General features: G+C 43.7%; 1 protein-coding gene and 1 long non-coding RNA gene across 5 annotated transcripts in view; one reads left to right on the plus strand and one right to left on the minus strand.

Moving 5' to 3' along the window:
* Positions 1-27,233, plus strand: part of mib1 (mindbomb E3 ubiquitin protein ligase 1) — a 69,123-nt gene that overhangs the window by 19,817 nt on the left and 22,073 nt on the right. For all 4 annotated transcript variants that reach the window (XM_010886533.3, XM_010886540.3, XM_010886550.3 and 1 more), the window contains exons 10-12: positions 959-1,066; positions 6,415-6,612; positions 12,075-12,226. In XM_010886533.3, coding sequence (XP_010884835.2) covers positions 959-1,066; positions 6,415-6,612; positions 12,075-12,226 — 458 coding nt within the window. The remainder of the gene's footprint in view (positions 1-958; positions 1,067-6,414; positions 6,613-12,074; positions 12,227-27,233) is intronic.
* LOC105019944 lies at positions 15,553-21,103 on the minus strand. The gene is made up of 3 exons (XR_828682.5): positions 21,017-21,103; positions 17,772-17,867; positions 15,553-15,764 (listed from the first exon to the last, which is right to left on the minus strand). It is a non-coding gene; the product is annotated as an uncharacterized LOC105019944 (long non-coding RNA).

Genomic DNA, 27,233 nt, shown 5'->3' on the forward strand with positions numbered 1-27,233 from the left:
AACCGAATGAGAACATGGATCCATCATGCCTTGTTACCACTGTGCAGGCTGGTGGTGTAATGGTGTGGGGGATGTTTTCTTGGCACACTTTAGGCCCCTTAGTGCCAATTGGGCATCGTTTAAATGCCACGGCCTACCTGAGCATTGTTTCTGACCATGTCCATCCCTTTATAACCACCATGTACCCATCCTCTGATGGCTACTTCCAGCAGGATAATGCACCATGTCACAAAGCTCGAATCATTTCAAATTGGTTTCTTGAACATGACAATGAGTTCACTGTACTGAAATGACCCCCACAGTCACCAGATCTCAACCCAATAGAGCATCTTTGGGATGTGGTGGAATGGGAGCTTCGTGCCCTGGATGTGCATCCCATAAATCTCCATCAACTGCAAGATGCTATCCTATCAATATGGGCCAACATTCCTAAAGAATGCTTTCAGCACCTTGTTGAATCAATGCCACGTAGAATTAAGGCAGTTCTGAAGGCGAAAGGGGGTCAAACACAGTATTAGTATGGTGTTCCTAATAATCCTTTAGGTGAGTGTATATTCCCTATTCATTTTTCTACAGGCCTATTTCCTATTCAAACTCATTTCATGTATGCTTTAATGGAAAACAAGGACATTTCTAAGTGACTCCAAACTTTTGAACGGTAGTGTATGTGTGTGCGCGTGCACGCGCATATGTGTGTCGAGGAGAGCGCTGGCCATGTGCCCTAGTGCCTTTCAGTGGAATTATTGCTTAAATGTTGGTGAGTGGGCCAAGAAAACTGCCTGCCAGGACGAGACGTTCAGTGACTCCCAAAGGGGCCTGCATTATAATGTATGCCCCAAAGTATTGCAGCAGTGCATTTGTCAGGGAAAGACACACTTTGTGTCTGCTGGTGATGAGACTGGATTACCAAAAAGAAGAATACAGCAGTCACAAATATTTGTACTTTGTGTCTTTGCAGGTGAACGGGCAGTGTGCTGGACACACAGCAATGCAGGCAGCCAGTCAGAACGGTCATGTGGATGTCCTCAAACTTCTACTGAAACACAATGTGGACCTGGAGGCAGAGGTTTGTCCATGCAACAGTCCTGTACCCCCCCCCCCCCCCCCCCATACTGACATCAACGCTAGTAATCCTTCAATACTATCACAAACACTGCAGTATTCCTTCATTACTAATATATTTCAACATTCAATATATTTAGGGCTGTCACAGGTAACACATTAGCGCAAAACATTTTCAATGTAAAACACGTTCATTCCAAACTCCATTTCTTTCCCAAACGGAACGTACGTTTTACGAGCATATTTTTCTGCATACCCTTTAGTGCAGTAAACGTCACACTGCGGTGTGTGATAATCTTTTCTCTGCAACTGCAGTTTCTGTCATGGCCATAAACAACCACCGTGCTCTATTCTTGACAACCCATTCCCAGGTGTTTTTTTCGGATAATAGCAAAAAAAAATAATAATTAAGACATTTTAAATACCCTTTGATTCAGCTTCCCACAGTGATTTTAATCCAAAAAAATGTTATTACCATTTTAGTAATTTAGCAGACACAATTATCCTGCATGACTTAAAGGAGCAGAGTTAATGGGATAATTGTCAAAAAATCATATTCTCCTTAGCTTGGGTTGTATCTAAAGCCCCACGGTGTCATAATCCAGAATAAGCCATTGTTTCCTTCTGCCCCAGCCCAGAGTTTTAGCTTCATTTTCATTGTCAAAATTTATGTTTTGGAACCGTTTGACTGCTTTAGCATGTAGGACTTGTGCATTTGTTTTGATATAGAAAAGGCTGCAATGCAAGCAGATCATTTACTCCAGAAACCTGTTGATGTTGTCGTCGGGAAAACATACTTATTTCCAATGCTTCCCTTTTTTAGATCTAAGTTTTGTTTACTGCTGGTGTCAGTCCATGTCTATTCCCGGCCCTAGGGAAAAAGCATGTGCTTTTTCAGATGGATCCAATTCCAAATCTGCTAACACAACAAATTACTAAACTTTTTTTATATTACAATGTTCTTTGCTTTGTTTAATATGCATCATGGGACTTTTGAGATTAACAAATTAATCGTTTAAAGATTCCATTTTTTGCTGGATACTAATATGTTTGTATGTGCATAATCTGTTTTTGATTACATGGGGTAGAAGTTGGCACAAATTACATGGTACATGGTCATTTTGGGGACTCTTCTTGGCTTGACAGCGGCCCTTTTACAACCAGCGGCCACAAATCGCAGACTCTTAAAGATTTTATGGCAGCGGTGTTGGCACCCCTTTATAATGACAAGGGAAATATTACAATAATACCATATACATGGGTAAGACGTTTTATCACCATGCTGTTCTTGTTTCAGGGCTGATGCCCAACTGAGTATTGTACTCAAAAGTGCATTAATCAGGCTTAATAACATATTATCTAAAGAAGGCAAGTAATTAGTAGCTGACTCTATTGTATAATTTAGATGTCACCCAATTGATTATGGGTGCTGTATAACATTGTCTTGCTAGTTATGATTGTGGGGAGTTCACAAAACTAGAGCTAGCTGTGGTTAGCATCGCTGGCTTTTTTATTTGGCAGCCTTTTATAGCTAATGACATTTCAGTATTTAAGTAAATTGGATGACATTGATGCTACAAATTTTTTCTTTAAGGTATGTGCCTACTTTAACAATGCCGTTGTCTTCCCAAAACCTGTTGAGATGAAACAGTAATAATCCCCAGATTAAACTAATTTGACCATCAATATGGCTGCAGCGTCTGTAGAATGTTGATAACCAGGGCAGTGATGCGACAGAGTGAACAACCCATGAATAACAATGTGTAGAATTTAAATATTCTTGAAGTTGGGCTCACCCTCAATTTATATTACTCTCCTGTTCAACAAAGGAAAAAACTTACTTGCTCTATGGGCTAACAACATGTAGATAAAAAAAACTGCTATGAACAAGATTTTAACTTTACATAAAGATCTTGGGCTTTCTTAAACTCGTTATTATTTTTTTAACTAGTTGAAGTATTCTAAATTTAAATAGCAGAGGAGTAGAGGACGATTTCATCTAACTAGGTCTGAAACATTAGGAATTTATGCAGTTCCTCAAAACTGTACTGTTAGCAGGAAGTAACCAGCTTGACCAGATGCATGTAATAGGTGCTCTTCTGCTCATCTGACATCTTATGATGCCTGAATAGGTATTTTATGTATTAGCTAAACAGATTACAGAAATGTTTTAGTTGATGATGGTCTTATCTTGGTTAATCCTCAATACAGTCCTTAAGTATGCACATGAGGATCAAATAAGTGTCAATGCGAGAATTGCTTAAAAAATACAACAACATTGTCTGAAAAAGTTATAGTTGACAGGTGGATATTAACATATACAGTAGGGCAAAAAAGTATTTAGTCAGCCACCAATTATGCAAGTTCTCCCACTTAAAAAGAGGAGAGAGGCCTGTAATTTTCATCATAGGTACACTTCAACTATGAGAGACAAAATGAGAAAAGAAATCCAGAAAATCACATTGTAGGATTTTTAATACGTTTATTAGTAAATTATGGTGGAAAATAAGTATTTGGTCAATAACAAATACAAATAATAAGTTAATCTCAATACTTTGTTATATCCCCTTTGTTGGCAATGACAGAGGTCAAACGTTTTCTGTATGTCTTCACAAGGATTTCACACACTGTTGCTGGTATTTTGGCCCTCTCCTCTAGAGCAGTGATGTTTTGGGGCTGTCACTGGGCAACACAGACTTTCAACTTCCTCTAAAGATTTTCTATGGGGTTGAGATCTGATGACTGGCTAGGCCACTCCAGGACCTTGAAATGCTTCTTACGAAGCCACTCCTTCATTGCCCGGGCGGTGTGTTTCGGATCATTGTCATGCTGAAAGACCCAGTCACGTTTCATCTTCAATGCCCTTGCTGATGGAAGGAGGTTTTCACTCAAAATCTCACAATGCATGGCCCCATTCATTCTGTCCTTTACACGGATCAGTCGTCCTGGTCACTTTGCAGAAAAACAACCCCAAAGCATGATGTTTCCACCCCCATGCTTCACAGTCGGTATGTTGTTCTTTGGATGCAACTCAGCTTTCTTTAAATGTACTGGTTTAAGCAGGGGGATACGTCTGGCACTGCAGGATTTGTGTCCCTGGCGGCGTAGTGTGTTACTGATGGTATTCTTTGTTACTTTGGTCCCAGCTCTCTGCAGGTCATTCACTAGGTCCCCTCGTGTGGTTCTGGGATTTTTGCTCACCGTTCTTGTGATCATTTTGACCCCACGGGGTGAGATCTTGCGTGGAGCCCCGGATCGAGGGAGATTATCAGTGATCTTGTATGTCTTCCATTTTCTCATAATTGCTCCCACAGTTGATTTCTTCACACCAAGCTGCTTACCTATTGCTACTGGTGTCCTTTGACAGCTCTTTGGTCTTGGCCATAGTGGAGTTTGGAGTGTGACTGTTTGAGGTTGTGGACAGGTCTTTTGTACTGATAACAAGTTTAAACAGGTGCCATTAATACAGGTAACGAGTGGAGGACAGAGGAGCCTCTTAAAGAAGATGTTACATGTCTGTGAGAGACAGAAATCTTGCTTGTTTGTAGGTGACCAAATACTTTTTTTTCTCATTTTGTCTCTCATAGTTGAAGTGTACCTATGATGAAAATTACAGGAGAACTTGCACAATTGGTGGCTGACTAAATACTTTGTGAAGGCAAAAGTAAAGTAACTGACATACCAACTTGCCTGTAAAATAAGGTGGAGGGGGTGTTATGGTTTGGGCATTTATGGCTGCCCCTGGAACTGGCTCACTTGTTTTCATTGTTTTATGCTGCTGCTGGCAATAGTTGCATGAATTCTGAAGTGTGCAGAAACATCTTGTCTGCTCATATAGAACCGTGTGCCTTACGACTCATTAGGTTGGAATTGACTTCATAGAAGGACAGTGACCCCCAACATACTGCTGAGGCAACCATGGAATTATTCAGACAAAAAGTATAATGTTGTTTATTGGCCAAGTCAATTACCTGACATAAATCCAATTGAGCATTTTTTTTAAATGCTGAAGACAAGACTGAATGAAAATCTATCAGAAAAAACTGAACTGTCCAAATACATATGGACTGCACTGTAGAATTAATCAAATGTAGTTATAAAACCCTTTTTACATCAGCAGTTGTCACAATGTGGTTTTACAAAATACCCAGCCTGAAACTCCAAGGAGCAAGCAACAACAACTGTTGAAGCACTGTAGAACTACAGTGTTGGATCATTGGTCAGGTGCTTGATTAAATTCTGGGTCCATATGTGTTAATATATTAGAATGTAACTTGACTAAAGAATACCCTCTCTGTGAAAATTACCAGCACGTTTATTGGCCAATTCACCCCTCCCTTCTGAAATTGAAATGCTGCAAGCACCTGCCAATTCAGGATTTGTCCCAGCTGTTGTTTCATGACATATTTACAGTACCATTTATGTTGGCATAGATTTTCCCTTAAATACTCTCTGAAAATTAATGAAGATAACTAGTGGTCAAAAATATATATTCAAAATATTTCACAGGGGACATAGCTACAGTGCTAATGAACTAGATTTGTAATGCCAGAAAGATATTTATTTCAGTGTGCCCTCATCAGCCACTTTATTAGGTACACCTACTTGTTAATGCAAATAGCCAAACAGCTAATTATTTGAGCTACACATAATATTGGTTTAGCTGTTAATGTCGGACTATGGTTGCTGTTGGTGCCAAATGTGGTGGTTCCTCCATCTCAAAAACAGTTGAACTAGGATTTATCACACAGGTAGTCTCTTGAGTTGGCGGAGAATGGTGAAAAATAAAACACCCAACGACTGGCAGCTATGTAGACGAAAACAACTTGTTTGTTAGTGAGATCAGAGGAGAATGGCCAGACTCATTCAAGTTGACACACAGGCCACAAACACTTAAATAAGCACCACAGCAGTGGTGTACAGAAGGGCATCTGTGAACACACAGTCCGTCAAACATTGCAGCAGATGGAGGCATGATGGTTCCCTATATAGGTATACCTGATGAACTGGCCCGTGAGTGTAAAAAGGATAATGATTTGTTATTCACCAAGTCGCTAGACCCACCAGCCAAATTAGAACTGTCAGTATGCTTCCATTCTGCCCTTCTGCTTTTGATTTTGTACCATGTGTTGTTGGTGTTTTGCTGTGAAGTTAAATTGTTTGTGCCAGATTGTTCCCCTGTGGTAAATCCATTCATTACTGTGTTTTGAATTACCAAACTATTATGTCATGCACTACTCTATTATAGAATATGGAGACGACTGGTATGGTTTGATAAATGGATGTGGTTGACAGTAGGGTGCCTGGTAGAAATCCTTTCTGTATGTCACAGCTCAATGTTGTTTGCATCAGGACAAGGATGGCGACCGAGCGGTGCACCACGCATCCTTCGGAGATGAGGGCTCGGTGATAGAGGTTCTGCAACGGGGCGGGGCTGACCTTAATGCCAGAAACAAACGGAGACAGACCCCCCTACACATCGCCGTCAACAAGGGCCATCTGCAGGTGGTCAAGACCTTGCTGGACTTCGGCTGCCACCCCAGCCTCCAGGTAACAACTCTGAACATATGTGTGAGTGCGCAGATAGGAGTGCATACATGAGTTGAATTCATCTGTACATCGTGTACTCAAGTGAATTTCATGCTGATGTTGAAGGGTCGAGTACGTTTGCAATGATACATTTTACTGTTTGCTTTCTGATAAAGGAGACCACAAAATGATAAATGTTCTGTACAGCATTGACTGTTTTGCTGCACAATTCATTCAGATTTTAGCAATGAGTGAGTCTGGCTGTTTGTTTCGTAAAAGCATGATAATATGGGACACATTCAACGTTTTCAACTCAGGAGCTCGAGGCCGGTTTCCCTGCTTTTAATTATTTTCCTCTAACCAGGGACTGATTTAGACCAGGGACACTAGGTTGGGGCTATACATTATCAAGCAGAACAGAAAACCAAGTCTCCGGACCTTGTAGTGTGAATGTTGAATGCCCCACATTTTATTAAATACATTATTAGGCTACCTGCTTTGGAGCAATGTCATGAATCTAATTTCGAACCAAGTGTTTGTGCGGTTTTCAAAACACTCAAAGGTTTACAATGTAAACATCGTCTTCACTTGAACAGAATAACTATTGATTATAGACTGCTGTAGGCTTTGGTTAATTATTAATGTTAAATTCCAATCTTGCTAATATTGCCGTATGATCTAGCTGTTTTTGAGAACAACTAGACAACCAGATTCGATGGGAAGCACCAAATATGTGCAAATTGTACTGCTGCTACCTTCCAATAGATGCAGTGGGCTTTTAAAATACTAATATAATTAGCTATCTAGCAAGCTAGCTAACATTACTGTATAATCCATGCTGTAATTAGCTACATTTCACTGTCAGATGAGACAACACAGTAGCTAGCTTAAGATCAGTTCTGTCAACCCAATAAACCATTCAAAACACACAGCAAAACAGATAGCTAAGCATTCTTGCACATGCATACAGTGCCTCAGTTGTACTTTGCAATGTGTAAACATGTTCTTGCATTCTCTTTCAGTTTAGCTCTTGACTGTCTGAAACCAGTGAAACAATACTGTCCGTGGTCACTTCTACTTGACATACCTTTAATAATTAGATTCAACTGATTTGAACTAGTCAATGGTGACAGCCAAGGAATCACACCCAACTCAGGAAAAACTATTGTCCCCAGATTGCTTTACCTGGCCTGCATCGGCTGTTCAGGAATATCATCGGCCCTTGGGAGAACCCTGAATACACATGAGAGCATTTTGGGGTTATTCAGCAGTAGCCAATAACTTAGTCTTATGCAGCCCTCTGCCACCGTAATTCTGACGCTAGAAAGGGCTTTTGCCTGTGACATCGTCCAAAGCTGTAGTGTCACTGCCACATTGAAGAATACTCATTAAAACTCTTCATGGTTTTTAGGATCTGCTTTCTGATTTAAAAAAAGCTTGTAAATAAAAAAAATTAAGTAACGGAGTAATGTGAGAAGTAAATATTGGTTTAAAAATGAAAATATGGTGCTTACTTTACCCATGCTCTGTCAAAGGTTTCCTGCATACCACTTGACCTACTGCAGTAGGTATGTTTGTCTATAGTACTCTTCAGAGATGATGAATATTCATGTCCTTTTCAAATTATGAAATGACATATCGGTAGGATGTTTTCGTTTTGGCCAAATTGTTGTTTTTTTTATACCATTCCTGCTTTCAGTGCAAGAAGAAATATAGATACAAAGCTGATTCTATGCTGCATAATCATTTAACAGAGGTAATGACCTCCACATGGACAAGCACAGCATTTGGTAAAACCGAAGCATGTTTGAAAAACAAGTGGTTCATAGCTTATATCAATATTACACAAATTAGTTCATTGTTAGTGTACATAGAAACACAGACAGGTTCTATTGATCTCCCTATCTTTACTGTCTCCAACTCCAATCCCACCTGTTATTTTGCATCACTCCTGACCCTATACATTATTATGGAATACATCTTACATTGTGAATGTAAAGTATTAATTATGAAGGGAATCTTATACAGCAAATATATGAAAATGAATAAAACCCTCAAAGAGAACTTACATTGTATAATCAATTGTAAGATATTACATATACTTAGAATTTGTGATGAATTTGGTTCAAGTGCTCACAATTTTATCTTTGCATTCTGAGAGGAGCCAAGCTTTAGACCGCTTTAAAACCCACTTGTGTGCAACAACACATGATTGATGAGCCTGCTCACATAAACACACCAGCAGCTTTCATCATTCATCAGATATATCACCCAAAACAACCAGTTTTACTAGGCCTATCTAAAAGGCGGATGAAACGTTTGCCTCAGTATATATTTTTTAGCATTAAAGTTGAGGTGGTCCGTAGTCAAGGCTCCTGACTGGGACTCGCATTGGTTTAGGCTATAAAGAAAGACACTAAAACAGAGAAATGCCTTCTGACAATAGGCCTAGTAGAAGGGTTGTTTTGGGGGGGTGAAGTGTCGGGTGAATTTTGAAAGCTGTCGGTGTGGATGAGCTGTTTCATCAATCATGTGTTGTTGCACAAACCTTTTTTTATTACCTAGGCTAGTACATGTAAGCCCTGTTGCTTGACAGGGCTCTCAGAATGAAAAGTTAAACAGTGACCACTCAAGCCAAATGTCACAAAATATATATGTCATATCTCACAATCGATTATGCTTCACACATTCAGCATGTTCACTGTGACAGAACGTTAATGTATTTTCTTAGATTTTCTGCATTCAGCAGTTGTATGTTGTGTAATGAGTGGGAAGGATCCAGCGCTGTGCTGTTGCTCTGCCATGCTCTTCATTTGTAATAGGGGTTCGTCATTTGACAGGCCAACCAAAGCCCCTTGAATTACTGAATTTGACCCAAAATCCATTTTCCTTTATTTTCCTGAGCAATCCACCATCTATGAAAAAGTATTGAAATATCATAATTAGGAAGCACCATTATATCGGCCAGCAATTGTTATCGGGAAATTATAGGCAAAAATGTAGTTATGTTTTTAAATATATAGGAACGTTATTTTGTATAATTAGCATTTTACATTTGAACTGTCATCAGAAGCAACATTTTATTTCATTAAGGCCAGTGTATGCAGGTACAGGTATGACAAAGCACTGGTATCCCCATCAGTGTTATCTGTGTGTTAAAGGAATATTGAATTGTATTATCGGTGCATCCCTATTCATAATATAGAGAAGGATTTCTGTTGCAGCATGTGTGAATGTTCTTTCTTTTTTGGCTTGGGACCACTGTTGACTTTTTCAAAACCACAAATGTCCTTTTTCAAATGTCATTTTCAATTCATGCACAGTATGTTATAATGTTTTTTCGCATTCTGTAGCTTTGGTAAATTAGCAATGTTAAAAAATTTCAGAGACCAGCTTAGAGTTGCGCAAAACTTAAAGTGCAATGCTCCCTGGACATGCTTGCTGGCTATGTTGATTTACACCTTCTAGGTTATGTAAAAAACACATCTATCATATGACTTAAAATGTTACCATATTCATCTGCATAGTAGAGATTGTTTTTCTAGCTCAAAGCTGTGTGAATGAGGGAGACAGAGGTGTGGAAACGACTTTCCTTCATGGTAGTTGTACTAAGTACACTGCTCAAAAAAAATAAGGAAACACGTGAATCACACATCAGTTCTCGATTAATGAAATATATAAAAGATCAAGATCTTTACTGTACTTTGTGTAATTCGTTGAACAGTCAATGGAAACCAATATCACCAACCGATTGAGGGCTGGATTCAAACTTGCACCGAAAATCTAAGTAAACAATTGAAATCACAGGCTGTCCAAACTCATAATGTGACTCAGTAGTGTGTATGGCCCCCATGTGCCTGTATGCACTCCCGACAACATCTGGGCATGCTCCTGATGAGATGGCGGATGGTGTCCTGGGGGATCTCCTCCCAGACCTGGATCAGGGCATCAGTGAGCTCCTGGATAGTCTGTGGCACTACTTGGCATTATTGGATGCATCGATACATAACATCCAAGAGGTTCTCAATTGGATTCAGATCTGGGGAACATGCGGGCCAGTCAGTGGCAGCAATGCCTTCGTCATCCAAGAATTGTCTACACACTCTGACCGCATGAGGCCTGGCATTGTCCTGCACCAGGAGGAACCCAGGGCACACTGCACCAGCGTAAGGTCTGAGGCTTTCGTCCCGGTACCTAACAGCAGTCAGGGTACTGTTGGCTTGCACAAGGAGGTCTGTGCGACCCTCCATGGATCCACCGCCAAACTGGTCATGTTGGATGATGTTGCTGGCAGCCTAACTTTCACCACTGCATCTCCAGACTCTTTCACGTCTGTCACATGTGCTTAGTGTGTACGTACTCATCTGTGAAGAGAACGGGGCGCCAATGGTGGACCTGCCTATTCTGGTGTTCTCTGGCAAATGCCAATCGAGCTGCATGGTGCTGGGCTGTGAAACCCGGTCCCACTAGAGGATGTCGGGCCCTCATGCCAACCTCATGGAGTCTTTCAGTCAGTCTGGTCAGAAACATGCACACCAGTAGTAGGTAATTTTGTAGGGCTCTGGCAGTGCTCCTCCTGTTCCTCTTTGCACAAAGGAGCAGACACCGGTCCTGCTGCTGGGTTGATGCCCTTCTACAACCCTGTCCTGCTCTCCTTGTGTAACGGCCCATCTCCTGGTATCGCCTTCATGCTCTTGAGACTTTACTGGGAGACAGCAAACCATCTTGCGACAGAACGTATGAATGTACCATCCTTGAGGAGCTGGACTGCCTGTGCAACCTGAATAGGCTGCAGGTACCGCCATATGCTACCAGTAGTGACAAGGACCCTAGCAAAACTAGAGAACAATCTGTCCGGAAGAGAGCAATTGTCTGTGGCCACTACCTGCAAAACCATTCCCTTTTTGGGGATGGTCCTCCTGTTGCCTCTCCAGTGCATCTGTTGTCACTTTTATTTGCACCAAAACAGGTGACACTGATTCACAATCGCTTATGCTTACTAACTGGACAGATTGATATCAATGAAGTTTAATTGACTTGGTGTTATACTGTGATGATTACATGTTCCCTTAATTTTTTTGTGCAGTGTATATTACATTAAGCAATTTCAGCTGAATATATGCTTATCATAACTATATGGATATATTGATGTGTTAAACAAGTGTTCCACCAATTAGCTCATTTGCTGATCTGGAATGCAGGCCATGGTTATGAGTGTTATGAATTGTACAGCGTATTTTCGTGCGTCCCTAACATGAGAACTATAGAGCAATGACTCGTTACTACACGGTTTTGTGATTTCACAGACAGGGATACAAATACAAATGATTTAGGGAACATTTGTATTTTACCCAGCTTAAGCTTAAAAGTGCATTTACAAAAGTTTTGTGATTTGTCTTTGTGGTTTTGAATTAGATTTGATTAGTGATAACGTTGTTGATAATGGTGTAACAGTGAGGTTGATGTAATGTCCCTTGTAACAGGACTCTGAGGGAGATACACCCCTGCATGATGCTATCAGCAAGAAGAGAGATGACATGCTGTCTGTGCTGCTCGAGGCGGGAGCTGACGTCACCATCACCAACAACAACGGTTTCAATGCCCTACACCACGCCGCCCTCCGGGGGAACCCCAGGTACTGCCCTTATACTTAACCTGACAATAAACGCTTTCCGCTAGGCTAGTGATAACACCTGTTCACACTGCTTGGAAATCTGCCTTTGACATCACGGGACAAAGTGTGAATGGGTTGGTAGGCTCTGGACTCCCGTGTGATTTGTGTTTTGTGAAGTCTAACAAGCGTTTGATTTTGCATTCTTGTTGAATTCAGATAACTGAATAGAATTTTAATGTTAGTGATTGACTGACGACCATGTGGAGGTTTCCATTTGATTTGGAATTTTCTGTCTTTGCCTGCCTCCATCCATACATTCTGCCTCCTCATGCTGGGCCTCCTCATGCTGGGCCTCCGGGCTTCCGCTGCTCCACTTTGGACTGTTGGGATGTTTGGCTGGTAGCTCCATCAAACTGAGACTCTGGCTGTGGACTGGCGGGGGGCTGATGTCAGTCAGTCTTCCAGCTGGCCTTGTGGTCTGCCTTGTAGTTTCTGGTATGGTTCAGGGTGGCCTAAGGGATGCTAGTATCATTCTCCTTCCTATGGTTCCCTGTAGCTGACACACATTCCATTGGCACAAGGACAGAGGGAATTGGGGTCAGAGGGCTCTAGAGCACCTGCTATTTCAACCCTGCAAAGCCTGGTCCGGTCTGGTCTAATCCACTGGCAGTGGCACAGACAGACAGCAGAATAATAGAGTGGATAACACAGGAATACAGCCCCTCAGTGTCCTTCTCGCTCTACTGGCCTGCCACAAATAGATAGGCAGTTAGAACAATAATCTTGATTGCAGTCTCCTTGCCTTGCTGTCCCGTCCTGGTAGTCTGTTAATGTACCTCAGTCTGAGACGCATTGAAGGCATTTGTCATATTCTAGTAATTTCCCTAGTTAATGGCATCAAAAGATGGAAGACAAAATGCTTCTGCTTTTCTATGGTCTCTTTCTTATGAGTCTTGAATGTTGAGTGGGTTGGTAACTTAACTCTCTTTGTACTGTAGGACTGAGCCGTGTTACATCTCCTTAGACTATGGATGGTGTTATCACACTGTGAGAGTGTTTATCTTTGTGTTTGGTCTTTAAAATTGTCAAACATAGTATTTATTAATGTCCTTGAATTGTGTAATAGGCATAAACATCTGCAAGCGTCACTTTCAGTTATTGCACAAATAACTTCATTATTGCACAAATAACTTCATTATTGCACAAATAACTTCATTTTTTCAGACTAAATTCATTGTGTGTAAAGACATTTCTACCTATTAGAACTAAACAGGTATTGTCTATACTAATCCTCTTAAGTCATGAAGACTGTATTTTCTTTTCCACCAACTCTGCTATTGTTTTTGAATGATTTGGGACATGGCTTAACTGGCAGATTAACCTGTCTGTATCTGTCTAGGGACGTGTCATCTTCACTGACCACTAATGTACAACTGCTTTTGATAGAAAATCGGAAATCACACGGATAAAATCCCCATGCCAGTTTGGTTGCACCCCAAAGGCGAAACAGATCGAATGTAGCCTAATGTTACTTTCCAGTTAATGGGAAATGTGCTGGAGTCACTATTTATTACAGGCCAGGGTCCATGTTGTTGCACCATGCTGCCTTGCTTTGCACTGCCACTGTCTCACGCGCCTTCAGAGAAACCAAGATGTATGTGGCCCTCTTGAATCTGGCCATTTACTTTTATTTCACACTTAAGCTCCTCCACAATATTCCAGAGAACGAAAGAAAGATTGCCCTCTGGACAACTAAGTCTTAAACCCCTTGAAAACGACATCTCCCTTAGTTGAACTGAAATGACTTATTTTAGGAGTATTTTAGTGGAGTGCCATTTGATTCCCCATTGAGCGCTTGGGACTGGAAGTAGCTTCTGACTGCAGTTGTCTGTCGTATTCCTGAAAAGCACTCAGGTGGTTGTCAGAAAGACTGAGTTTAGTGGCAGTCTGTGGCATTGCTGAACACTTGGCGATCCTGTACATTGTAAAGTGAAAGCTATTTTCCTTGAAATATCTGTTGAGAGGGTTGGTCGTGTTCAGTTGTTATTACCATTGTTTACTGCTCCATGTTGAGGCAATACGTGTTCAACTATGGATGAATGCTGCCTGCCACAGAGATTTCTGGTATGGAACATACACAGTACCTAAAAACAAGCTCCTGGGATCAGAGGAAGCAGTCTGACAGTCCTTCCATGTACCGTAAATAGGTGAGCCCTTGGCCACATTTTTCACTGGTGTCCTGTGTCACAGGGCTGTGTGCGCGCTTGGGCCCTCCAGGTGTGGGTTTGGGTATGAAGGGAGACACATCGAGTGAGTGTGGCATCTGACATTGTGGGTAGAGACAAATCCGCTATACCAGCAGGCACCTGCTAATGTGAGAGCTTAACTATACATACAGCTTCATCATCGCTTGTGTGCCTCAAAGCCTTACGTGTGTTTGTGCGTTAGAGAGACAAGTGTACATTAAAAGCAGATTTAGTGTCTTTCTCCTTATAAAGCAACGTGGGTTTTGTGTGTCACTTAGTGTATACTATTTTTTATCAAATTGTGTGTTTTATCTTTGTGTACCTTTTTAGCCCTTCAAAAGTGTGTCTGTGTATGGTATGTGTGTTTACTGCAGGGGGACTGGTTCCTTTCAGTGGCTTTGACTTGGAGGCTGGAAGGCGCTAGCTGATACAGCACTGTAAACAATAGGATTAATAGCCCGTGACTCATAAACACTACGGTACAGTGCTCCAAACAGAAAAGGCCCTGCCAGACGGCACCACCACCTTTTTACGGGCCTCTCACACCCTTAATACAGAGCCTAACATCCCTTTTAACGCTTCAGTCTGGGATCTGGGAATCTATTCAATGGTCAAATGGGCCGGACTTTGTTTTGTTGATTTTTCAAATAGCATAGTGCAGCTTTCAGGCCCAAACAGATGGTTAGGTCAGCCTGTAGAGTAGTAATGACCTGATCTGCTGGGTTAGTAGGTGCACATACCATTATGAAAAAACAACCAACCTGAAATGGATGGTTCTCTGCCTGAACTATTAGACTAGACAACGGAGAGCACTTCTGATGTTGTTTGTTGTAACAGGGCTCTTAATTAGGGAACACATTTCACAGGGCCTTGTAGAGAAGAACATTGTAAAATGGAACTGTCCGATGTTTGATTTCTGCTGTCGCAACTATAGAGAAGACAGTTCTGAATTCAGAATGAGGGTTTTAACACCTTAACCTGCCTGGAATTTGCTTGTTTACACTGTCACATGCTTTACTGCCAGGCTAGGCTGGGTTTTAGGTGTTACAATGCTGTTAGTAGAAGGATACGCTTCAATTCAATTAAATAGTCATCAAATAATACATAATTAAGGATTTTATAGTAAATATGACACTGTTGCAGTTCTCAAATCAATTATATCTGGAACCATTCAGGTTATTGATAGGCTTATTTAAAAATAAATTGAACAGCATGTTGCTTTTAGATCACCATATAATCAGATGGACAGGAGCTGTCAGACCAATTGGGAAGACAAGGTGTGCCGGTCAGTGCTGTTGGTCAGGGACGGAGATCTAAGGGAGGAAGAGAGAAGGCCTGTGTGTCAGTCTGCAGGGGTTTTCACCTGGTGGTTTGGGCGTTCTGCTCCCATCCTCTGGAGCGTCCAGCTCTCATCCCCCCCCCCCCTTTCTTGTCCACTACCTTAACTCACACAGACATGAGGGATCCAGAGCAGTTGTGTCACCGTCTCCGCTCTGCTGTCTTCAAAATGCTCCCTTAAATATTCACTTTCAGTTTCTGTAGCCCTCCTGTTCTTCGTTCCCTTGCCTGTTCGCATTGCAACCCATCAACATTGTAGTTGTCATCATGTTATCTTGTGCTAGTCAGGTGGAGGGGTTAGTTATTATGTTATCTTGTGCTAGTCAGGTGGAGGGGTTAGTTATATTATCTTGTGCTACTCAGGTGGAGGGGTTAGTTGTCATCATATTATCTTGTGCTAGTCAGGTGGAGGGGTTAGTTGTCATCATATTATCTTGTGCTACTCAGGTGGAGGGGTTAGTTGTCATCATATTATCTTGTGCTACTCAGGTGGAGGGGTTAGTTGTCATCATATTATCTTGTGCTACTCAGGTGAAGGGGTTAGTTGTCATCATATTATCTTGTGCTACTCAGGTGAAGGGGTTAGTTGTCATCATATTATCTTGTGCTACTCAGGTGGAGGGGTTAGTTGTCATCATATTATCTTGTGCTACTCAGGTGGAGGGGTTAGTTGTCATCATATTATCTTGTGCTACTCAGGTGAAGGGGTTAGTTGTCATCATATTATCTTGTGCTACTCAGGTGAAGGGGTTAGTTGTCATCATATTATCTTGTGCTACTCAGGTGAAGGGGTTAGTTGTCATCATATTATCTTGTGCTAGTCAGGTGGAAGGGTTAGTTGTAGCATGGGGCCCCTTGGCTGTTGCTGTGTTCTTTCCACAGCCATCTGACTGAGTTCAGGTCTGTGTCTGAAGTGCTCTGCATACATCCCTGCTATTTTTAAAACCGTTGAGTATCTGGAATATCCTACCTGTAATGTATTCAAAGGCAGCAGAATGTTGAGTCTGAGTCAAGAAGTAAGTAACACTACACCAGTTTGTTGAATCTCTGTTGGGACTTTTTATTGGTCCTTTTGGAAGAAGGTTAGACACATTTATCAATGAAACATGACCCTTGATCATTAATCAGTGATCACTTACTGACGATGATGAGAGTCGACGAGAAACATTTGTCATCAAGGCATTAGAATACAGCGAATTGTTGAATCTAATATCATCCGGTCGGTCAGAACATTGGAGGAGAGAGGGGAGCTCCGGTTGGACGATATGTAGTCATCAAAGCATAGCTACAGCTGGTTGAAGGGGACCAAATCCATTCAAGAGGTGATTTGGTTCCTTTTTACCAGCTTTAGCAAAGCCTTGTGGGTTCACGGGTTTAGGGAGTGGAGACAAGCCTGCCAGAACACACTGGAAACATAAACACACAATACAGACCAGTCCAGTCCATTGCAGCGAAGTGGGTGTCGTGTCCTACTACTGCAGGAGCAGCTACCCAACCAGTCACACACTTAGGCAGCCAGTGGGGTAATCACATCCAGACCTAAGAAGGACCGCTAGACTGTGTGCTGTCTCTCCCTCCCTCTCTATCTCTCTCCCTCTCTGTTGTTTCCACACCACAACCATATCACAGATCGATCAAGGACCAAGATTGTTTACCAGATGTATAAATCTGAAGCATCCGGTTGGAATTTCCACTCCCCACCAAATAAGGTAAGGAGAGGAAGCCCAGCCGGCAGTGGCAGAGTATAGAGCCAGCGGGACTGGCAGACATTTCTGATCATTTACTCATTGATTCAACATCTCTTTAAACGGTTTTTGGGTCTCAAGAGTAGAATGTTTGAAGAACGGAGTGAACTGTTTTGTAGATTTGACGTTTTATTTACAAAAATATTGCTCAAGGAGCACCAGGGCGCCAATGAGTTATTGCAAGTACAGAATAGGCGTGCCCCAATGGAAATGTGTAAATTCATCCTTCGTACTCACCTATAGGATGTTGCTTGTGCTTGAATCTGCCCTCCTTCCGAGGTTCTGCCCACTTTGCCTCACTCTCCTCCATTTCAGACAACACTGTGTTGGGTTCTGTATAAAAACCGCGGTCAATATTGTTGAATAATCCCCATCTCTCTCATGGTCTCCTCTGCCCCCCAGCCATCGGTTTATCCTTGTTGTCAGTTATTTGGTTGCGCTCCAACAACACTCAGACTTTGAAAAATGATTTCCTCCAAAAATTCCCATAATTTTTTTGCGATGCACTTAAATCAAATTTTACAGGAATCATTTAGCAACTTTACCTGGATGATTAGGGCACGCTGTGTGAGTTCAACACACTACTAATAGGGCACATGTTTAGCGCAGTCATTCTCATCATTGACTGATTGAAGTAGTATGTATATACATAATGAGGTCCATTGCAGATCAGTTGGTTGTGGGTTTGATTCCCATGGGGGGCCAGTATAACAAAATATGAACATGTATGCATTAAGTTCCTCTAAATATTAGTTCCCGCTAAATTATGTAAATGTGAAAATAATAACGAGCCAATTCTTTTCTGATGTCTTCCTCTGTGTTCTTTTTGAGAACTGTTTAAGTCTGACTTTAAAATGTCATTTAGTTATTACGCCTGGTTTCGTATTTACAATATTCTCAACAGTCTGTGCATATATAGGTTGTTCTATGAGTGCCCATAAGAGTCACTGTCTCAGAAAGTAGCCTGGCTGAGGGATTGACAGGATGAGATATGTAGAGAAAGAGGGGGTGCGAGAGAGGGTATAGATGGCCGCTCCATCTAGCTCACTGTCCATAACGGGGCAAAAGCAGGGGGGATGACAGACAGACTCTGAGCATTTGATAATGTCAGCATCTGCTGTTTGGTGTCAGACAGGCTGCCAGTCCCAGCCAGAGAGGGGGAGGCCCTGTGGACAGTAGAATAGCTGCTCTAGCCCTTTACAGGGGAAGACAGGGGTAGATGGATTGAAACATGGAGATGGTCATTGACAGAAACACTGAGCAAGGGTACAGACTGAACGTAATGGGAGACGAGACTGCTGGGGAACAAAGGTGCAAGACAAATGTACTGACCAGAAAATTACATTTCAGCTGGATATAACCTATTTACCCAACTAAAATTTAGTCTTATTTTAATATCCATATTCCAAAACCCCTATGTCAAGCAGTCATTGCTGAGCTTTACCTAAAGCTTAGTTACATTCCAAGCTGCCCTAGACTTCATTGAAAAACAAAGCAGGTCTGTCTCATTCTTCAAGCCTACTTGCATTTTAGTTTCACAGCACAGAGATTCTGAATACCTCTATCACCAGTTTTATCTTCATGAATCAAATATGACTGCACAGAGTAAAAAAACAACAACAACCTCAATGTATTAAGAGAAGACAAGTAGGGTACAAATTCAACCCCTCTCATTCTGGAGTCTAAAAACTCTGAATTTTTCCTGTCTAGTCTCAGTGTCTCTAGAATGGCACTGGCTCAGGTTATCGAAGACCGCATTAAAAGTCTTGTCTCGGCTCTACCTATTTTCTCTTTCTCTCGTGGATGGCAAAATGGAATTCGTCTTCACACGGCATCGTCCTCAGCATATTAATTAAGCCACAATGGTATGTCATTATAACAGTCCCATAGCACAGAGGTGTCCTGGGGGAGCGCTAGTCTTTTCCTGTGCTCCACTGCTCTGCTCTAACATGGTCTGGTTTGAGCTGCTGTAAGCACCGCACTCAGTTCAGCTCACTACAACTTCCACAAGCCTTTGTCTTCCACTGCAGGAAAAAAATAAATCAATGGAAGTGCTTTCTTGGTGTTGTTTCACCTTTTTCACCCCCAACCCCCCCCCCCCTCCCATGGGCCTGTATTTGTTTGAAGCAGTGATACAATTGGAATCGGCTGACGGGTCTGAAGCCTGGCCTGATCCAGCATTGTGACTTTTTGACGGTCCTAAGCTGAACTGCTAACTGCCATGCGGCGCTGCAAAGCATTTGGCAAGCATAGCAAACTGAACAATGAGGCCAGGAATCAGAAGAGGGGGGTAGGGGGTGGGGGGTTGGGGTGAGGGAGGGGGAGGGATAGATGGGTCTGGTGCTACTGCTGGACAGGACACAGTAGGCCCAACACCATGCCAGCCACATGATACAGGGCTGAGGCAGAGCCAGCCAGCAGCTTTGGAGACCACAGCATTGGCCTGCCCATCTGACTCTTTCTGAATACCTGCCTTTCTGATCTGCCTCCTCAGCAACTCTCCTCTCTGCTGCTCTTCCATCCCCTCGCCACTTTCAGAACACAAAAGATGGCAGCAGTTGGCCCCAATTCACCTTCCTTATTTTCACGTCCCAAGCCAGGGGACCTTTGGAAAAGATTATGGTATTAAAGCTGGAGCCTGGCTCTCTCTGGTGTAACTTTCTTCGTTTCTTTCTCACTCACTCTCCCTTTCTGTCTCTGTGCTCTACTTAAGTTTGGAACTAAGTTTCAGCTGGCTGTGATTCAAAAGGCCACAATGCAGTTAAACCCACTAATAATGAAAGGAGGCCCTGTTCCTACGACGTTGTCACAGGAGGATTATTCCTCCAGTTTGTCAAAGTGACGCAACTCATTTCTTCCTAAACTGGAACCAAATAATTTCCAAGTATGTATTCCTACTGAGGAGAACACGCTACAACTGACAGAACCAACTCATTTTGTAACACATTTCTACAAGCCAAGCACACTTACTACATTTAAACTCTGGTAGATGTATATAGGTTAAACAATTTAGGTTTTGGAAAATATTGGGATTGCTTGATTAGTCTTGTGCTGATAATATTGCCAGTCAAAACCAAGCGAGCCATTTAGAGAGCGCTGCTCTAACATTGTCCACCCAGTGGTTATACTGCTGCAGTGAGTCTGCCCACAGACAGTATTGGTAATTTATTAGCACTTAAACCACTCTCATTCACCCTGTTCTCTCTCTCACGCTATTCTCATTTAGCCCCTGGATTGCAGTCATGTTTACAATCATCACCATACACAGCGACTATCATCATTAAAATAGAAACAGTCCTGACGCCAGTAGAGAACCAGCACCTCGCCAAGAATACATACTTCTTTACATTCCATAGCTGTCATATGTTCATATGGGTACATAAAGAAGTATGTACACCAAGCAGGCCATCCCAGTGAGAATCGCAAGGTTGCACGGAGCCGTTAGTAGGAGCAGCACAGAGAATGTACATGTTTATCCTCACCGTTTTCCCCTCTTAAGAATGCAGTGGGAGTCTCCACTGTAAAGGTGACTTTGAGCGTGATTTCAGTTTCTTTCCTTTTGCCGCCCAGTAAAGTTAAAGCAGTCCCCCCCTAAACATCACAGGTGGTCCTGACCAGGCGGTGGCGAATGTCCCAGTGACCCCATCTGTCCTCCAAAGAACTGGGACAAACCATTGGGAACTGGGAGGGGTTCTCTCTTTCTCACTCTCTCGCTCTCTCTTTCTGTCTCTCTCTCTACAGCAACGGAAGGCTGTCCTTGTCTTCTTGCAGAAAAAGGGGAAAAAATGCACTGGGGGGGGGGGGTTAAAAACATTCAAAGTAGTTGAGGATAAAGGGTAGTTGAGTGGTTGCCTACGCGTCCTTGGTACAGTCAGTGGTAAGCCTCTCCACCTTGTTTTATGAGGCTTGAACCTACAGTCCTGGAAATAGGGGTGTCCCTTTCAAGCTACGTAGACTACACAGCACACATTTACACCTTCTTGTTCCTTCCCCTTTTCTCTCCCTCTCTTACCCACCCCCCCCCGTATCTCTTACTGCCTAGACACTTCCCTCACACCCGCTTGTGCCCTACGTGTCTGTGTTGTCACCGTCCGCCCAGGTCCCTCAGCCAACGTCCAGCCAGGTCCTTAATGCCCACTGCCTAATGCTGCTGTTGGAGCCCAGGGTGGGGCTCTACGGAGGTGGAACAGGAAGCCATTGTTAGCTGTGTTTGGGCTCACACACAGGCAGGCCACAGGTCACATGCTATCGCTAATACTGGCCAGCCCACTCAGCACTTGGATGTGGACCCCCTCCCCCCTCACACTTTTCCCCCCTCCACCTCTCTCTCTGCTCTTTGTGGGGCTCTCTCTCTCTCGCTCTCTCTCTCTCTCTCTCTCTCTCTCTCTCTCTCTCTCTCTCTCTCTCTCTCTCTCTCTCTCTCTCTCTCTCTCTCTCACTTTTCCTCCTCACCTGTCTGTCCTGTGTTTACAGTGATAGCAGCTGTTCTGTTGGAGGAGGAGGGGGGGACAGGAGGCGATAGATCAATACCCTTTTACGTGGCAGTGTAACATTTTCATTGAGTCTCTAATGAATCTTTACCCCAGCACAACACATTCCACAAGTCAACAGTGTTTGACGGCAGGTCATCCTCTATAACCCACCAGCATGCCTGGCTGCTATCAGAACCAGCCTAATGGCTGGGTAGGGGACATTCCTTTACATAAAACCTCTGTGCATGTGGATGACGAATGTGTAAATGTGTTAATGCCATATATAGTGAGGCTTATTTGCGTGTTCTGGAAATAGGAATGAATGAAGAGGTGTCTGGAAAGTATTGGAACGGTCCTGTCCAGTTGTTCTCAGCATGCAGATAGGGTGGGGCGGGCTGGTGGATGAGACAGCGCTACTGTGTTGGAGGTGTGACGTCCCGTTTAGGAATTGTCACAGCCGCCTGAGAGAATGAGCGAAGAGGGAGGAATAGGAATTCCATCTGGTGGACCAGCTAGCGTCTGACTGACTGGGATGTAAAGGGGAATGAAGGATCCCACTGGTTGCCAGTCTGGCCCTGCGACATTCTGCAACACTGCAGCAATGTTAGTAGTAGGAAACTAAGGCAAACACAATTGCTAAAACAATTTCGTACACCTAAATAAAAGTCATTAAAGGGCCTGGGGAAGTTCAATCCTTTTGGCAAAATGTTTTTCTTTTGTTTCAGCACAAAATACGATATAAAAAAGCAGGAAATATCTAAAATTGTACTTAAATGAGTCAATGTAGTTAGTTTTACTACAGCATCCATCCACTGCATTGTGGTGCCCTGCCTCTTAGCCCCTAGCCAGCAGTCAGAGAGAGAGAAGAGGGAGAACCTGGGTTATGACCACTGGTGACACTCATCCACCCTGTCAGCCGTAACTCCCCTCATCCCCTCCTTCATCCCCCTCAGTGTTAATTCACCGGCACAGCTGTGTGCCGTCAATCCTCTCACTTTCATCCTCCCCTGTTCTGTTTAAAAACTCACGTCCCGTTGGTTCCCAACCACAACAGACAGCGTTCCTTCTGCTGACCCCTCGTCGTCATCCCCCACCCCGACCACATCCTCCACATTCCACCCGTCCATTCAGCCTGCCGCCAGGCTCCGGACTTATGTCATCAAAACGTACCCCTGCCATTAAAGAAAAAACAACCATGATGATCCCTTCTCCGGGGAAAAAAAAAAAAGAGTGGGTGAGCATTAAGGGTGTCCTTCTGCCAACAAATACTGTATCTCCTTAAGCAGGTGGCTGCAAAAAAATAAAATGGACGAGTTCCAAGTCAGGTGGAGGACAAAGTGTGAAGAAGAGCTGGATATTGTAGTGTGTTTGGCTCAGCCTCAGCCTCTCTCCACGCCAGTGCAGGTTTGATTCAACGGGTCTGTCATTAGAAAGTGGCGGGGCTGCAACCGTGTCGCCTAATGAGCCAGGCAGGGAGAAGGAGCTGTGCTGCTGCAGCATGTCCGGCCACAGCACCGCCGGGGGGATGCAGGAGGGAGGAGGAGGAGGAGAGAGTGATGGGGAAAGCGAAGAGAGGGAGAAGGAAAAAGAACCACGTTCTTGAACAAACGAACAGAATAACTTTCCCCCGTCGTTGGTTCCACCTTCACCTGCTTCTTCCCTTGCATGTTTTTTTTTTTCTTTCTTTCTGCACTCCTTTCGGGCCGGTGTCCCCCTTTTTCTCCACCCCCCCCCTCCCCCCCACACCCCCGCGGGTCTTCCTGGGCAGTCGGTAATGGACCACAGCAGCGAGAGACGAGCCCCGGGGTGTTGGTTGGTTAAGTTCTCTCCTGGCCGGCTGGTGCTGTGTACTGCTGCCTGCTGCTACTGCAGAACAGTAAATTCCGCTCCCCTTCCCCGACTGACTACGCTGCTCCCAGCCAAGCCACGCGCCTATTAAAGGACTGCGTCCCTCCGCGGTGAGAGAGACGAGGGGGAGCGGAGCTGGGGACAGACGTCAGGGCCCATCAGCGATAAACTCCCCGTCCGAACGAAAAAGGGGAAGCATATATTACCTGTCAGATTAGATCTGGGGCTGTTCCTCCTCTCCTCCCTCTCTCCCCTCCTCGTCCTCCTCCTCCTCCTCTCGTCTTCCTCGGTGAGGAGAACCATAGTGACCTAGAGAGCTAGTGCTCCAGCTGCTGCAGCCATCGTGTGCTGGTGCCTGCCTGACTCGCTGAATCAGCTCTCTGGATGGGGGGAGGGGGGTGAGTGGGGGGAGCGCTAGAGTCAGAGAGAGGAGGGGGGAGAGAGAGCACACGTTTGCACACAGAGACACGTCTCTCTCACACACCCACCAAACACATCACACGCATGCGTTTGTTTTTCTATCCCTACGGGGACCTAAGACCTAACCCTGACCCAGAAATCAATTTCCCCTAACATGAATTATACCCTGACCTTAAGCTTGGTATCATCGCTTCTATGCCTAAACTTAACCTAGCCATAACACCTAACAGCTAATGCCTATACCCTTAAGGGACCACAATTTATAGCCATTCACCATGTCCAATGTGGGTTTTTACCGTAACTCCTGAGCCTGAAATTTAATTATACTTATTTTGTAGTCCACGTAAATGTGTATCTCAGAAACACAACCACACACGTGCACATACACACAGGGATATCTCTTTCACACGCCATCCAACCTTTATTGAGCTAAGTTTGAGTCCAGGATTAGGCATGGTGGCTAGATATGCTTATATACAAATATTAATCAGTGAGTATCAGAGTTAGGGGAGGCATCACTGGCCATTTTGTTCCATGGGTTCTTGGTGGGAGACGGGAATGGGCTACGCAAGGAGAGATATTTCAATTTTCGATTACTTGAGACAGCCCATCCATTGTACTGACGGATCTGCAGCCTACTAAGTGCGGTTATGGATGGTCCTTTGGCTGAAAAAAGAGATGTGTTTACGTGACAAAAACATTCTGTTAAGTTTGACAGCATATAAAGTATATACAGATTTGACAGCAATGAAAATGAATGTGTGTGTAGTCTGGCGACTAAACCAGTCAAGCTTATTCCTATTGTAACCCCCTATTGTAACTGATATTACTAATGCTGTGAAGACTCACCATGCAAAAAAATTCATTCATATCGGTGTTTGAATTATTTAATTATTATTGGCGCACCTGCTCAGGTGTAAGAGTGTATTTAACCTACGCCGTTTCTTCACTAACCAAAGTCTCACTAAACATGGCAGATTAATGTGCATTGCCCTAGAGATCCACCATTTACATAATTGACACTGATTGGCTAAAGGGAACGCTGTAGTATTTAATTGAAATGTGTTAATCACATTCTTCATGTTGGTCGAAATGGGGGCCCTCCATCATTCCTGGTGGATGGCGTGTTTGCGGTCACATTCTAGTAGTGGAACTACTTTACAATGCAGCTTTGAGTCAAATAGCAGAGAAGATTATTGAAGTTTTGCAGAAGAAACCGATTTTGATAACAATTTGCATGTGTTCTCGTTACCTTGAGGGAGGCCCGGGGTTGCCTTTTTTGTCTTTATTTACCTTGGAGGGCCTGGTGAGTATTAAAAGGCTGTTCCCGGATGAAGTCTTTTCAGTAGAAGGAACACCCTCTTTCAACCAAACCAAAGCTGCCAGGGTCACCTCTTCAGGGGGAGAAGGTCGTGACCTAGAGAGGTTGTGCTTGGTAGCAGGAGGGAAAGAAGCTAACTCATGCTCAAATAGCATATACAAACATGGTGAATAAGAGACAGGCTAACTCGTGGTGCCGCCCATAGAAATTGAATGACTAGTAGAAGAGTGTGTGTCTGTGGTGTCCTCTCTTCACACTCTGCTCTTATGGCTGGCCAGGCATTTAAAACACGCATTCAGAATCCGTCCTGTGTTGCTGGGCTGCTCCGGTGTCTCTCTCAACCACCACCTCCCTGACCATATTTAGTCAAGCAGTGCAAAAAATAGACCCCCACCCCCCTCCCCCACACACCATCTCCCTCTGCCTTGTTCCCTCCCTTCTGTAACCCCTCTCAGCAGCTGTTGGCTAAAGGCTCCGGGAAGCCTCCGTGTAGTTCCCCCGCCTATCGATTGCACCTCTCATCCGTTCTGCGAGGCGAACAGCGTCCGTTGGCTTGGCCAGGAGGACAGGCGAGCCCAACATTGCCTGCTGCTCCTGCCATTTGCTCCGCTATTTTTAGTACCGCCAAATAAAGTGGTCTCCCTCTCATGGATCCTCTTGTATATTCCTGATTCAGTTTTTCCCCCATCTCTCTTTTTTTCATGTTTCTCCCTCCCTTTCATCCCCTTCTTTCTCTCACTCTTTGCCTGTCCTTTTTTGAGTAGTGCTGGAGCACACTGCTTATGGAGGAGCTTGTGTCTGCTTCAACTCTATACTTAGAAGCACTGCGCATGTAAGAATTGGAGGAGGGATAGCGGGTGTGGGTGAGAAGTGGAAAGGCTACTGGAGAGCAACTGATATAATTGTGCTGCCAGAGTTCTTGTGTCCATTTTGACAACACCTGCATGCTAGTATCAACCTCACTTGGCCTAGTGTTAACCAAAGGCTTTGGGTGTCTGTCTTCTTTTGAGCTTTTATTAATCTTCCTGTGGCTTTCCCAATGCACAGTGGCCACTGAAGAATCCGTTTAATTAGTTGGTCTCATCACGGGACCCATCTACTGTATGTTCTTTCTGGAATGTCCTCTGTGCCCTTTTCGCTCTCTCTTCTGTCTTGCTCTGTCCTCTCTCTCACGGTCTCTTTCTCCCCCTCCCCCTTGTGTATCTCTCCACCTCTCCCCCTGGAGATGTGCCTGTCTTTGAATATTCCTGCTTCCCCTAGTGCTCCAGTCCCTCATCACCCTGCGCTGCATTTTAACTGCAGTGCCCGAGGATGTGGATTCCATTATTCTTAGCCCATGTTTTTTTCCCCACACCATTTAGTGTTATGTGCCCTGTAAGTAATCGTGTGAAAACATCTCTGAGGTATTTGTGTCATTAGAAAAGAGAACGATAACGCGCCGAGACTCAGAAGCTGACAAGGAGAAGGGGCTGAAGGGGGAAGTGTGTTGTCATCAGAAAGTCGCCGATTGTCTTCGTTAGCCCAATGCTCCCCATTCCCAGATTGATTTATGTATCGTTGCTAACAAGCTCCCTGGCACCACTTTCTCAACTCCACAATAGCAAAATTATATCCCTGTCTTTTTATGGAACCGGGGAG

This window comes from Esox lucius, chromosome 3, assembly GCF_011004845.1.
Source record: "Esox lucius isolate fEsoLuc1 chromosome 3, fEsoLuc1.pri, whole genome shotgun sequence".
Lineage (NCBI taxonomy): Eukaryota > Metazoa > Chordata > Actinopteri > Esociformes > Esocidae > Esox > Esox lucius.